This window comes from Anticarsia gemmatalis, chromosome 17 (genome assembly GCF_050436995.1).
Source record: "Anticarsia gemmatalis isolate Benzon Research Colony breed Stoneville strain chromosome 17, ilAntGemm2 primary, whole genome shotgun sequence".
Taxonomy (NCBI): Eukaryota; Metazoa; Arthropoda; class Insecta; order Lepidoptera; family Erebidae; genus Anticarsia; species Anticarsia gemmatalis.
Genome location: NC_134761.1, coordinates 2,202,903 through 2,218,681, shown reverse-complemented (window position 1 = coordinate 2,218,681; position 15,779 = coordinate 2,202,903). Strand labels below are relative to the sequence as shown.

The following is a 15,779-nucleotide window of genomic DNA, read 5'->3' as shown; positions in this document are numbered from 1 at the left end:
ACTTAAGACAGAAGGTCCTTTAAGTAGACACTAAACAGATAAATCGACTTGGTAATACATAGATCTAACAACTTTGTACGACAGAGAGACTATAATAAGCTGCGAGACTTGAGGTTTTTTGCAGGATGTTTTTGATGGCTTTCATTTTATGGTTAGCGGTCGACCTAGTGTTAAAGTTATTTAATCCGCACTAACGTTTTTAGGCGACTACCATCGTATCAGTGGAAACGGTCACATAGTTTGACAGGTTGTGGAACTATGTGACCATTTCCACTAAAAGATAAACTGTTAATTTCAGCTTAATTATTAAACTTTTACTCTAAAAGTTTCATCCAAAATGCTCACGCTGAGCAATTTTTTTCGTAAATAATGCTGTTATTACAGCTAAGCTATTACATCCTTGCAGCATAGACGGTGGGCTATAAGCATGATCATACAGAGCTTCACTTGTCTCTAATGTACAATTCAGCTAGGTGTTCTCTCACAATTGTGTGACAATGGGTTCAGCATTGTGTTAGCATTGGAAAGGCGCAGCGCAACAATGAATGAAAGATGTGAATACCTCTGTATGTGACTGAGATCATGAATTGAGCAGGTTTAGTTGTTATTGTAATTTTATTTAGTGTATCTGAGGCACGGCAGTGCCCCCGCAAGTCGAGCAAAAAAAAGCGGCACGGCTAACTATTATCACAAGATTTCAAGCTTATTTGTAGAGTTGTTCCCTATAAAAAAAATAATCAATATTTTGCTGACCGCCGCAGAAAAAAAGATAACTATGGTATTACCCTTAACTATCTCAATGTTGGTCTTCACCAAAATCTATCTAACATCATAGCTGTGAACGCGTTAATGACCGAAATACTAACGCATTTAAAATATTAATAAGAAGGAATGTTAATAAAGAAAGTGTAATATAATTTTCTCATACATTTAGGCCGTTAAACGAATGTTGTAAATAAGTCTCGGGTAACCTGAATCGTTTTAAACCAAAGCAAAGAAGAATACTCATAATGTTATAAGTTCAAAAGGTCGTGTATTGAAGTAGTGTACAGTGTACAGAAACGTGACCCGTGTCATAATACATCGGTTGTTTCTTTTATAACATGGTGTAGCACGGAAATCGTCACTCACGATTCTTTAAACACGATATTGATACCTTCTGCACAGGATGCATATGTACAGTATCCACTATCTACCTATCTTCTATATAGAGGTATATAAAACTCAAAGATGACTGACTGACATAGTGATCTATAAACGCTCAACCTAAACCACTGGACGGATCGGGCTGATATTTGGCATGCAGGTGGATGTTATGACTTAGACATCCGCTAAGTAAGGATTTTAATAAATCAACCCTTAAAGGGATAAAATAGGGGGTGAAAGTTTGTAAAAAATCTTCTTAATTTTTTGTCTGATTGAGCTGAAATTAACCTAGATTCACACATAGGATACTTTTTAGTACGGGAAACTCTAGGGCTAATTTAGCATAAATTGTAACCGCAGCCCCCTGTTTAGAAAAAAGAATGTGATCTTAGCTAATATTTGGGTGCTCTCTATTCCATCACTCTCATAGCCCGTTAGGATAAGACCAACGAAAGGTCAGGCGCAGTCCCGACGGCATTACATGCAAGATGCTAGGTGCTAGGCCCGGTTAACTTTGGGCCCGACCCAGGATTCAATCCCGGGACCTCTACGTGCTAGTTCCATACATTAGCACTCGCGCCGCAGAAGCAAAAAAATGAATTGAATTAAGTTACTTAGTACACTGTATCATGACTAACTTTGTTACTGTTCCTAAATGTCAACATGACGCAAATGGCGGCTGGATTAGATTTGACATCATCTCAAGACATAAAAGGATTGAAGCCGATAACGTTAATAACATTGGAATTCATTAGAAACAAAGAATTTGTACACCTGCAGTGTGATTAAGAATTTTCTAAATAGAATAGCCACCTTGTTACCTTCCCGAAATGGTTGTGATATGAATTCTATTGGGCATGTCAGGGACTTTTAAAAACATACACATATAAAATCACGCTTGCTTCCCAAGGGTAGGCCACCAGAAATCGCCACTTGGTGCGATCCTTACAAACTTCTTTTGCTTCATTCGTACATTTAAGTCAATTAAACATGCAAACCCGATGAACCCGGTTCATCTACACATATTTGGTATTGCCGCCCGACTAGGCCGATTTATGGCCAACCAAATATGTGTTTAGCATGCCTTACTTCCCCTTGTTTCTTCTGTAAAACAATTTACAAAAACTGCACTGAACCAGTTCTAACCTAATAAGTATATTGAACTGCAGACGTCATCTAACTGAAAAGTCATTGACCTTCAAGCGAATCTTGAACCGTTGTTAAACCTGAGAGTTTGTCGTGGTTTTATTTCGTCTAGACTAGTGACTGTGTGCTCCTTTGACCTCCAATGTAGGGGAATAGTCTCGCATTCCAGTTAGACTATTATAGATTTGTTATAGCACATAACGTGTTTTCAAATTGTCTTTTTTATGCAATTCGTGTAATGTCTTTTTGAAATTTTGTTGCAATGTTACATTTAATTGTTTGGTTGTTTCAGTGATTGCACAATATTGTGACAAACAGTACCTACTTATCTGGTGTGATACTGGATTAATTTTGAACATATTGTAATACAAAACACATACTGGTAAACGTTTAGGTGCAGTAAATTTTATGGTAAAAATGTTTTTCATTTTACATACATAAATATCTCGCCTGTTATACGCGAAGGTGCATCAAATACACCCACGTCTCGCAATGTTAGTCTCATGTACTAGACTTCTTTTTACATGGGTCTATAGTTATATACCGGACTCGTTACCAAGCTCTAAACTACTATATACTCTATATAATAGGGTAATCTAATAAAAGATACTAAAAGACCGCTAGCACTTGGCCTGACCGGCAAATCGAACCCAGGATAAAATATACTAGGTCGGACACACTAACGACTAGGCACAAAGGCAGTCAGTGTTTATCACTTTATCTTATTTTTAAGCAATATGAGATCACGGGTTAAACTATACTGGCTATTTAGTTAACCCTTATAGCTTGAAAGCTTGTGTTTAGAGAGGATATCCTTCAGTAGGGTAGTAGGCTCTAAACTACTCACCTCACTAGGGTAGTAGGTGGACTGTCCCTAATAGGCATATAGCTTAGTCAGCACTGACCATTTCTGGATACTAAGAATTTCTTAACTGTCGCTAATAAACTTTACTAGACTAAGCAATAAAATTAGGTCTCGTAATAGGATACCTATGAATCACCAAACACAATTTAATAGAAATAAAGATCTAGTTTCAAACTATTCAATTATTATCACTATTTTAGTGGTTAGTCATTTGAATGTGACCTTTTGAATGAAACAGTACAACAGACACATTTGTTTGTATATATGAATAGCAGGAAGCCATGCCCCAGTGGTTAAGTTCTTTGTGGAGTCTGTATTGTATAATTTTGTGTTATTTTAATAGTGCTTTAGTACTCGTCGATTATTTTATGTGTGAATATCGCAGCAAGTCGCTGGGACGAAGCTGATGCAAAAAAAAGAGTGATTGAGAGGAGCGCAGGTGACGAAAATAATTGCTACTTAAATGTTTTCGAGATTTTATTTGTAATACAAATCCTATGTTTGAACCTGGGCCTTTCACTATCTCTATACAAAATATTGACAAAATCGGCTTTGTGAAAGTATGACAGACAGACAGTCCGACCAACAAGCTTCCACAAGACATTTAGAATAGAGTGACAAATAGGCAGGCTTTTTTATATTTTTCGTGAGTCTTATATAAGTAAAGATGATGGCTTAATATCGTCTGATACTTTACAAAGTAAAAAACCGTTACATTTGGACGATACAGCTAAGCTAATAACATAAGTGATGCACTTAAATATGATGACAGGCGTTTGCACATGACATAAACGGGACCACATCCGACATTTACACGGATTAAGTTATCCATTCTTAAGCGATAGTTAGAAAGAGATGGCACTATTACTTGTTCCTCACGCAGTCAGCTCACGATAATAAAGTATGCGCCATGTACCTTTGTGTGTTTGAAAACAGCAACCAGCTACAGCGCAGATGAAGAATAAGTACAAGGAAACGTAGAAAAGTAATGTTTATTTTAAATTATTTTTGTTTGACCCTTAACCAATATTTTGTGTTGCGGACTTTTACAGACAATATGCACAAAACTTGATCATTTTAAACAAGGCCCAAAAAGACTACGTACGATCGCACAAACATCCATTTATTTTATGTAAAAGCCTGCTGCATGCGTTTTGATCACTTTTATCTTTCATAACTTTTAAACTCTCGCGTTGCATGTATAATGTATGTAATAATAATAATGTAATAGAATAGCAACCTGCGCCGAAACGTTAGGCATTTCCAATTAAAATGCGTGTTCGCGTAAATTCCGGTATTCTATTATACACTATTATCCTTGCATCACAACATAAACTCGATGACTCAAACCAAAATACTCTAGCACGTGGACGACCTTCACCTACCTCGGAAAGACCAGCAGTATCCCCAAGAATCATCACACCCTGTACAGAATACTAAATACTTAGAAAACCCCCCATCAGTAAAAGGAGTAAACGAGATATTAATTTTCCTAAATAAATGTAAATTTGAAATACCAAGAATCTATTACATCCTTAAAGATGTTTTAAACGTGGATTAGTACGTGACAATTTTATTTAAAATAGCGATATCGAGTGTGTCTTGAACTATGATACATCCACAAAGGAATTCCTTATAGAAATCATCCAACGTATTTCCTACGAAGCCTTTAGAACCTACAATCAAAATGAATTTCTATCTCTACAGTATAAGACTCAATTTTCTATAAAATATGTTGGCCCGTATAAAACCCAGGTAGGTTTACAATCCGACTAATTTTAAAAGTTATTCCTGACCTACAAAAGAATTCAGGTTGTTGTATTTTTAACTTGGTCAGCTATTTTTAGAGCACGCTACGGTTGTTTTAAATGGTTGGTAGGTGTTCGAAATGCTTATAACTTGGAGTTATTTTATTATTGAAGGTTAGGGTGGTTAAAACAGAAAATGACTGGACGTATAATGATGCAGTTTAAATGTTTTGCTTTTGTAAACTTAAAGGAAAGGGCCCGTGGAACATGGAAGGCTTTAAAATTTAGAAGGTTACAGTCTTGCAGCTGATTGTTATATATCAGGCGATAAGAAAATGTTATTGCTGAATGTTAATTGTTATGTTATTGCACAAACCAAAAATTTTGACACAAGAAATATAATATCAGTCTCATACATTAGAAAAATCGAAAATTGCTACGTTATGGCTGACGATTATATAGGTACGTACAATATCTGCAAGATATCATATTCATAGAATTCCTTAATTAAAACACTTTTGAAATTCACGCTTAAATAGTACATTAAATCGGTATATTTACTGCACCATGCTGCACTTCAACAAGGCCACTCCTATAACATAACAATAGTTTACATTGTTATCGTATGTACAATTAGAATATATTGTAGAACTGCAGCTATGTGAATCAAGATTTGTATCATACATGCACTCATGCAATACGTAATTGTAGTTAAAAAATGTATAAATGATTCCTTGACACAATCACGATTCTCGTCAGTGCTTAAGTCTATCACATTGCTCGATCGAAAATACATAATTGTAGATTTCTACGCCACAAAGAATATTCTGCAATAAAATATATACCTAGCTATATACTTTTGAAACATATTCATCGTATTTGTACTGAATAGGAAAACGGAATAGGATTTGTACTGAGAAAACCAAAAATTCATTCAACATTGATTCTTTTTAAATCAGTGAGCTTCTGTCCGCAACTAGACTGCGTCTGCATGAAAAGTGAAAAATTTAAACTATTTGTGTACGAGTACCATGTCATGAAATCAGTTCAGTAGTTAATGCGGAAAACAGTAACAAACGTGCAAACGTCCATCCTCAATAGCGTTTGCACTTAAAAAAATGTAGAAGTACTTTAAACTTCTAAACACATACTTATTTAACCTACATATTATATCGATTACAACCAGAATCAGAACAGATACATACTTGTGCTCATTACTCAAATATTTATCAATACTTCTGCGTTAAACTCAAACATTCTTACAAGTATACAGTTACCTATTTCTAAAGATAAAGGACATTTTTATCTCCTCAAGGGTACTATCAAAGGTATTTTGTCATAAAAATAAATAAGGCTCACTGTTTGTCCGTTAAGTGCAATACTAACAACGATTAGATAAACTGTTTATGAACCAACTTTTAAGACATTACAATCCATTGTCTCATAATATACCTCAATCTCTAAAAAGATAAAGAAAATACTATAGAAGTCTCTAGTTTTACCATAATTAAACCAAATTTCTAATCTCACGTACACTAAAGCCTGATGCGTATTTCGTTGCAAGTTCCTACACACTCGCTATGACATTAAAAAATGACTTAATTTACTTCCCAGGCAGTGATGGGCGAGTGGTTTAAGTGGCGCCTTTCACGCAAGTGGTCGAGGATTCGTACCGTATTTATTAGAATTAGTTCCTAGGTACTCTACGAGGGCGCTGATCGGTTTCATGAAATTCCTCGCTGTCAAGTAAGTCTATACTAATCTATACTAATATTATAAAGCTGAAGAGTTTGTTTGTTTGTTTGTTTGTTTGTTTGAACGCGCTAATCTCAGGAACTAATGGTCCGATTTGAAAAATTCTTTCAGTGTTAGACAGACTATTTATCGAGGAAGGCTTTAGTCTATACTAATATTATAAAGCTGAAGAGTTTGTTTGTTTGTTTGTTTGTTTGAACGCGCTAATCTGAGGAACTGCTGGTCCGATTTGAAAATTTTTTTCACTGTTAGATAGTCCATTTATCGAGGAAGGCTATAGGTTATATATCATCACGCTACGACCATTAGGAGCGGAGTAGTAACGAAAAATGTTACAAAAACGGGGAAAATTATTACGTGACGCAAGCGAAGTTGCGCGGGTCAGCTAGTAATTTATATAGGTATGTATTGGAAATTTATTAGCGCTCCTAGAGTTTTGTTTTTAAAGTAATTAATTCTAAGTAATTTTAAAATATTGAATTCTCGTTACGAGATGGCCAATCCGAGTTAAGGAAATCGCGTTATCAATATGCTAGATATCGGAATATATATAGAAAACTTCATCCTGTTGATGTCTCTTATCTATCTATCTATCTATGTTGAATAGATAGATTACACTTTTGCCCACTGTTGAGTATAGGCCTCCCCTTCAGTAGCGCGATTCTCAACAGTGGGTACCGTCGAGTATCGAAAGTTTGACATTTAAAATGTACTGCCTAACTAGTTTGTACGATGCCCGTCAGAGGCGCTGTCCAGATTTTAATGCAAAATTTCTCGATAGCTAACCAGTTGATAATAGTCGATAGTAATCGAGAATCGACCTACTGGTCTACTGATGACAACGCGCAGCCGAAACTACTGAGCGTAGAAAGTTGAAATTTGGTATTAAGAATCTTTAAGACTTGTAGAGGAGCACTAAGAAAGGATTTTGGGAAAATCCACCCTGAAGGGCCGAAATGGATGGAATTCCACGCGTACAAAGCCGCGGGTGAGAATCAGTGATATAATTGTTATCAATTAATCTTTACTGAACAGGTTGGGGCATAAATCTAGACTGGGCAGGTTAATTCTGTTAGCGGTAGTAGCCTGATATAAAACTACATGGTTTGAGCGGCGGGTTGATTAGCGCCTGAAGGAAGGTTCGATACAAGCCGACGGTTCATTGCAATAATTTCTCATATATCGACTCATCATACATACATAATGTCACTCCTAAAATACCCGAATGTGAAGGTTAAGGTAAGTCTGTACTGTCGAGTATCGAAAGTTTGACATTATTTTAAAATGTACTGCCAAAATAAATCTAACGCAGCCCGGTAGAGGCGCTAAACAGATTTTTGTGTAAAACTCGATAGCTAGCCGGTTGTGGGTAGTCGATAGTAGTAGAGAATTAAACTACGGATCATAATTTTCAAGAAGTAATGTTTATTGTACTTTGTTTTAGTAACATTCTTGACTTTTCTGTCATGGCGATCTCCCTGACATAGTTCCCAGAGAAGCAGGTTAAGGCTTGTCAAAGAGTTTATAGACATATTGTTTCTTATACTACAACTTAAACACTATCTTTCTCTATATGCTTACATGTTAAATACTTTAGTTTCCTCAATAAATTAAGTGTCTGAGCTCTAGAGTGCACGAGACCTATTAAAACGGATAAATCTATTGTAAACGTCAATGCAATTTCTTACACAAGCTAACTTTAGAAAAGTCAACAAAGTTCCTCTGTATTGTTGTTCAATCTATATTGTAATATTATATATTCAAAAGTTTATTTGTCTGCACTTTACGCTATTACGCTAAAATTGTAAACCTGTACTTCGATTCTCTACTAGTATTTTTTTAAGACAACTAACGCACTAAGAATTATTGCTCTTGTGTCGCGGGGACTTTTACAAACATTCAAACGGACACAAAGTACGACCAGACCCGAAACAATTATTTGTGGATCGCGCAAATAATTGTCCCATGTGGGAATCGAACCCGACCTCCTGAAACCTCCCGACGACGCAATGGTAGCGGCGTGGTGACCTAAACCACTGCGCCAGTCAATACTTGACTGCCTCAGTCAAGTATTGACTACCGACAGCCGACAAAATCATCAACACGGATTTTAATTTAAGTTGGTGCACTGCTAACTTAAAACCTGGATTAACCCGGTTCACGCGGACGAAGTCACGGGCAGAAACTACTCATATATACAATCAATGTATGTATATGGATGTAGTATCTATCACACCAGCACATTAACAATGACAGTCCATTTCCGAACATGATTCCTTTCTCCTTCCATTGTTATGAGTTCCGAGAACTGACAACACTAGTTTTTATGAAAGCTTAACAATAACTAAAGATTATGAAGTACAACGTGATGTTGGTGACTAACTTTAGTTACTAGGAAACTTAGCTTTCGGATGGATTAAATCAATTTAGAGAAATGTTAAAGACTAGTTACTATGCTGCCCCGCTCACGTACAGCGTTTCATTCCCTCTTTCAGCAGATAAAGGGTTGATTTAAAGAAATATTAACCTACGTTCGAAACCGGGTTTTCAACTATCTCCGTGCGAAATTTCATCGAAATTTGATTCTTTAGATTTGTAATAGACCTATGTCCTTTCTGAGTCATAATCTGTCAGTCTGCCAAATTTCATCAAAACCAGTTCAGCCGTTTTGCTGTGACAAACAAATGAACTCAATCTCAAATATGTAATATGAATTTAGATTTTTTGCTGATCTTATGCAATTATTTATTGTTAAGTACTCAATTATTTTTAGCTGACCTATGCCATACCTAACAATCTTTCGCATTCCAAGGTGGCACTATAGCACTAAAAAGGCTATAAAGACACCTCCATAAATGTCAGGAGCTTAATCAATTAGCTTCGACTACGTGCACTATCAATAACACAGTAAATCAACACAAATGGGATTTGTATTGTTACATTATAAATTATAAAGAGACGTGGCTTGATAACAGCTAAATTTAGATAGTAGTAAACAATGTTGTTGAATAGTCAATGAGTGTGGTTGGGATAGTTGTATAGACAGTCCAGTTAAACATTTCGAAAATGTTTCTTCGCTGGACATTATTCGGCAGTTTCATTGCAGATCGTGAAAAAATCTACTTAGCTAAGATTTCAACATATTAGGTCGGGGAAAAAGTCTTTTCGCATTACAAGATGTATGAACTTGTAATAAAATCTCTTTGGCTACAAGAATCACAAATGAGTACACGGTTCATTAGGTTTCTTTCAGTGAGCTCGTGAGGTACCCAAATATCAAGCTTTTTTGTGTAAAGAAAAGATTTTATTACAATTCATACATAGGTACTATACTGCGAAAAGACTTCTTCCCTGACCTAATATTGTGTAGGTAGTTTTTTTCTCATCCCGGCGATTCGTCCTATATGGTTGTGGGGTTACCTATCCTACTAATTTGTCCGATTTGACGTATTGGATAATACTTGAAAATAGTCAAATAGCTAAGTCTCGGCACGACTTAAAGATGGAACATTACTGACTTGCGAATGAAAAAAAAGCACAAAAAAATCTTTACCAAGAAGATATATAATTAAGTATCGTTAAATGCTCCGTATCCTGGGCGCTACAATTTTTGTGTAGCGCCCAGGCTAAACACAGTGGCCTGTTTGATACAACTACTTAAATTTGGACATAACACAGTATTCTTATTTATCTGGATAAATCGTGCATGCGTCTCACTACTAAGTTGTTGGACTATACATAGGTTGTAATCAAAACAAAGTTGCACTTGCATATAAAATATAACTGGCCGGTCGATCTAATTATGATATGCTCATGGCTTTAGGGGTCTTGGAAATTGCATTCGATACACATCTATAAACTGTGCATCACGAATAATACATTAATGTGTAGTTCAATGACATCACAAGGTGCTTCGAGCAAGTTTTCATGTTCTTGATTATATTCATAATCGGTTCCAAACGCCCCGTTTAGCCCCTTCTGAAGAGATTTTTGGAGGTAACCTTGATCAGATCGCGGTAATTCTACTGTCTACGTGTTCTATTTGATCGATACTTCTCAAACGATTAGTGAAAAACTTAAACTCTAAAAAAACTAAAACCACATCCGATCCGACATTTTACGTGCCATCCGCAGCACGGAGACGCTTGGTTCAAATACTTCTATGATAATACCATTAAGCGGTCACCCATCTATGAGATGACCGAGCAAAGGGTTGCTTAACCCACAGATTGTGTACCGAAGCCTATTTTCTTAAGAACCTTCATTGAACCAAGAACACATTATCCATGTCTAATCTTCATAATTTGTATATGTTTACCCGACCAAAACTGTAGTAGTCATGTGATAACAACGTGAATTGTGTTTGCTCTAAGTATTAGCATTTTTGTGTCACACCTAGTTTTCTTGTTATATGATGCCTGGTTAGAGAAAAAATAGTCTTTGTCCATTTTTGGATTTTGTTGTTATGGCAATCCATATACATGATTGAATATTATTCATGAGAAAATCTGTCTGTAAGTTTGTCAGTACGTGTGTTTGTTTGTAACGCTTTAATAGCTGAACTGCTAAAGTGGTTTTAATAAAATTTGGTACGAAGATAGTTGAAGAAACGGCAGTAAATATAAGCTATTCTTTTTCTAAATCCACCCCTAGATACTGAAAATAGGGGATGAAACGTTGAACGTATACGACGCTGCACAATTTATCTGACTACGTGTAAAAAAAATACGTACCAACGTTTCAGGTGAGTAATTTTGTTTACAAATTATATTACATTTTACTACTTTATGTTAATTAAAATACTTTTTTATTATATTTGTAACCGGCCTAATTCATGCCGTCTGGCTTTCACTAAGTAAATGGCTATTAGACAATTAAAATTTGCATGTAAGCAAACATTATAACGGCGAAAGATTTCATTTTAATTTGTATGCACTGACATTGTGTGTAGATTTAGAAGATTTGTAGGTTAAATATTACCCAGATTGTGAGCATTTGTGTTAAAGAAGCTTGGAATGGTTTGAAAAGTATATTAAATACTATTGGTACAAAAAGACTTGCCATAGACGAGGTTTTTGAAGAATCTTTAGTAAGTTAGTAGTTTCAAATAACGAATGTCAATAAAAATGAGTTTCTTTAATTTTATGTCCCAATATTTCTACAACTCTCTTCTTAAGACAGATCAAACTTTGATTCCCTCATTGCTATTATTATCATACGGCTTTTCAGTACGCACTACCTTATCCTCCTCACGATTATACCAATCATCTCTGTTTATTTATCTATACTAATATTATAAAGCTGAAGAGTTTGTTTGTTTGTTTGTTTGTTTGAACGCGCTAATCTCAGGAACTACTGGTCCGATTTGAAATATTCTATCAGTGTTAGATAGTCCATTTATCGAGGAAGGCTATAGGCTATATATCATCACGCTACGATCATTAGGGGCAGAGTATCAGTGAAAAATGTCACAAAAAACGGGAAAATTTTTGACCCATTCTCACTTATGTGACGCAAGCGAAGTTGCGCGGGTCAGCTAGTTCAGTCATATAGTAACTTAGGATATATTCTACTGCCATTTACATTTACTATAAAAGTAGATACATATTGTCTCGATTTAACAATAAACTTCCTCCTAGACTCTTAAACATTGAATCTCCGAAATCTCCGAACCCTAGTCACTGGACTACTTTACCAGCATTTAGACACACTGCGGTAGCGTTAGTATTGTATATTAATAGTATCAAATGCCTTTTTTTGTGAGCCCAACACTTAGACGTTCTCCCAGCTAAAAGACTCAAATCTTTTTGAATACTGCGTGAAGTTGATATCAGGACTTAACGAAGTCGAACGTACAACTGCTTGCAGTCAAACGTACAACTGCTTGCAGTTGAACGTTCGACTGCGCGCGGTTCCTGAGATGCAGTCCATTTGATTGCAGCCTTAGTTCCCTAACCAGTTATCTATGTAACATCATAACTAGTAAGTTATATCTACAATCGATTATAAATGTAATCAATCACACATTCTGCCAAGAAGTGATGGCCGCAAATTGCAAGCCGCATCCGCCGAGCTAATCACCTTGAGAGCTTCTATTAGCGTTTAAAACATCACTCAATGGCGGTGTCGGTATTAAAATGTGTATATATAAAGCATGTTTTGAAACTCTGTAATTGGCTTTATAATGTCATGTCATATTAAAACCGTACCATACATTTTAGTGCAGTAATTTTTGTAGTAAGTCAACAAACGAGTGGTGACTGGAAGTACAAAATGAAACGGATATTTGACTATCTTCTAAACTTGATAGCACCTTTCATGCAGTACCAACATTTTGAACATCAGCTGTACCAAAGAAGTTGTGCAGTAATGGTGCACGGTCCTACATAAATGTACCAAGTTATGTACTTTAATAGTTTCATTATCGCTTCCTTTAATCCAGCTTCATAATTATGTAAAAGTTTCTTAAAGAACATGCCAACCGGTATATGTAATACGCAAGTATATAAATTAACATCATGTTCTCCTCATAGTAAACAATTTTATTCGATAATCCACAACTAAGATACAAGTCTCTCTTGAATACAAAATCATCATGACATTGGAATTTAAACCTCACAAATACCACGTTTCAAATACTCATAGCATACTTAGTTAATTATTATAATCTCATTACGACTAAACCAACTCTCATTATGCCCAGTGACGTCAAAACAAAACAGCTGTTAGCTTACACAGCTCAATTAGAAAGTCTCAACTTATAAACCAATTGAATAGATGAAAATAACATCTTAATTTAGTCGGGTAATGCGATAATTTTGCAATTAACTTACAACAACATCAAGCGTAGAGGTGGACGACATGTCGATTGTGAAAATCCCTTCTCCACTAGAAGCTGGGACCACTTTACCCCCTCTTTTGGGCACTTTGAAGCACCCCACTAGTTGAAATGTACGCACCATTATCACTTTATCACTATAACACGGTATTTAATTCAAAAACTATGTTTGTTTACACTTATTTTTAAAATGGCGGGCGAGCGGCGTGCGGGCACTACGCGCATGCGCGAACGAATGACAGTCGGCAGGTCGTTGTGGCGCGAAAGCCAGTGACTAAACCTAAAACCTCAGGTAGTTTTGGCTTTATCAGTGAAGATAAAAAACTTTTTGCATTGTTTACGAAGCCGTGGGTGAAAAATCTCGGTGTTTTTGTGCTATATTGTTAACATTGTGGTTCCCACGATGCAGTTTTGTTGTTTTTATATAACTTTGCCGTGTTTTTTAATAGTTCGTGAGCCGATAAAGTTGTACGTCAAATAATTTATTTGGTTTTTATTTGTTACGTAATTTATTGTTTTTTGTTTCGCGTGTAGCATTTTTAGTGTTTTAGTGGCGTTATAATTACATTTTATTGGCAATTAAAGATTTCACGCTGGTAATAAATTAAATATAATATAACTTATAAAATCGTACCTACATAAGTAAGTAAAAAAACACTGGTTCCGTCTATCGCTGAAAGTCTAAATTTATTTTTAACTCGATTTAATAATGGCACCTAAAACCTGGTCTACACAAAACCAGCTTGATTTTGCTATGATAAGCATCGTACCTCTTTGCATTTTATAATCAAGGAAATTAATATTTATATAATAAAACATACCTAGGCACACTGCAATGCAGAAACATCATTAAACTTTAAGTGATGTTCAAAAACATAATTAAGTTAGACATCACATCCCTTCCCCAGCTATGCTCAGGTTACCTATACAAAGTTGATCTTTAAAAAATTGCACTAAGTATAAACTCCCTAGTGAATCAATCTATTTTTCAGTTTATCGCGAACAGGTATACAACCGTGGGAAGAAGACTTTAATTTATAATATTAAGGAGTAAGGACTAGTCTTATAGATAAGTTTCAAGTAACCCTATATGATGCAATAGAAAATGTATGCAAACAACTGACAAAATTCCGCCTGATAAGATTATCATATAGATATCTGGCACTTGTTGATACTTCAGAGCTCCTTAAGAGTTACGAATGTTTCTATATTAAGCCTTCAGACAATTTTATTTCCGAAAAGGACATTTTGTGACTATACCTACGCAGTTTTCCTTCCCAGCTGACTCGACTAGGTTAACGAAAATTTATTGAACTTATACTTGTAGGTAAAAGTTATTGAAAATGCCAAGATATGTGATTTTCGTTAACAATCTTGAAATTAGAATTATTTACAGACTGAAATATTACATTAGGTCTCATTCGATTGCAACTAAAATACAAGCTGTGACGTCATTTGATCGTATTTTCATACTAAAATGTGTTTGCGATATTTTCTAAAGAGACGTTGATTTGCCTAGTGGTCAAGAATCATATTGCAGCGAGAGATAAATTTGTCTTCATGTTTCAATTTCTTCGCAACAGTTTAATGTATTCAATAGTTAATAAAATGTTGGCGTGCAGACCTTGCCATTTACATCTAAGATTGAGTGAAAGTATCTGTTGCGCAAATGTCTCGTGATCGAGATACTATTAAGTGATTCAGAGGAATCAATGAACTTAGTACTACTAGTAGTCAACCAGCTTTTAAATATACTTTCAATTAAGTAGGTACATTAGTAGACTACTACTAACTGATTTGAAAACATAGATTTATTTTTACTCTTTCTCGAGAAAACTATGTTAATTATCATGGAATATATGTTTGCAACCTAGTACGAAAGTTATTGAAGCTACTCGAAGACCTTTGACGTGTTTGACTACTGTTATAATTGAAAACAACTGGGACCGACTTTTAACATGAAGCACAGAGATGCTCAGCTCAAATACCACTACGCAGTCTATCTACGCATCTACGCATCTATGGGAGGCCCGCGCCAAGTATTTCTTAACCCACAAGTGATTTACCGACCGGTCAGATCTGGCTATGAGCACCATACGATACAAAAAGGATAGCCACGATAGGTAATGTACTAAATTGTAGGCAGTTACTTAAGATATAGCAAGGATGCATTTCCACTGAAGTGGACTAGAGTAAAATGTAGGAGATCGCGAATCGACCACTGACACAGTTTCCACTGATGCAAACTGGAGATTTCGAGCATGATTGGTAGATTCGCGGT

The 15,779-nt window shown here is 35.7% G+C and overlaps 1 protein-coding gene across 1 annotated transcript in view; it reads right to left on the bottom strand.

Annotated features, from left to right (window-relative positions):
* The window catches only part of LOC142979986 (phospholipid phosphatase 2-like), a 118,003-nt gene extending 104,265 nt beyond the window's left edge, over window positions 1-13,738 (bottom strand). Inside the window, exon 1 of the mRNA XM_076125238.1 lies at window positions 13,494-13,738. Coding sequence (XP_075981353.1) covers window positions 13,494-13,622 — 129 coding nt within the window. The 5' untranslated portion in view covers window positions 13,623-13,738. The remainder of the gene's footprint in view (window positions 1-13,493) is intronic.
* Between the last annotated feature and the right edge of the window lie 2,041 nt (window positions 13,739-15,779).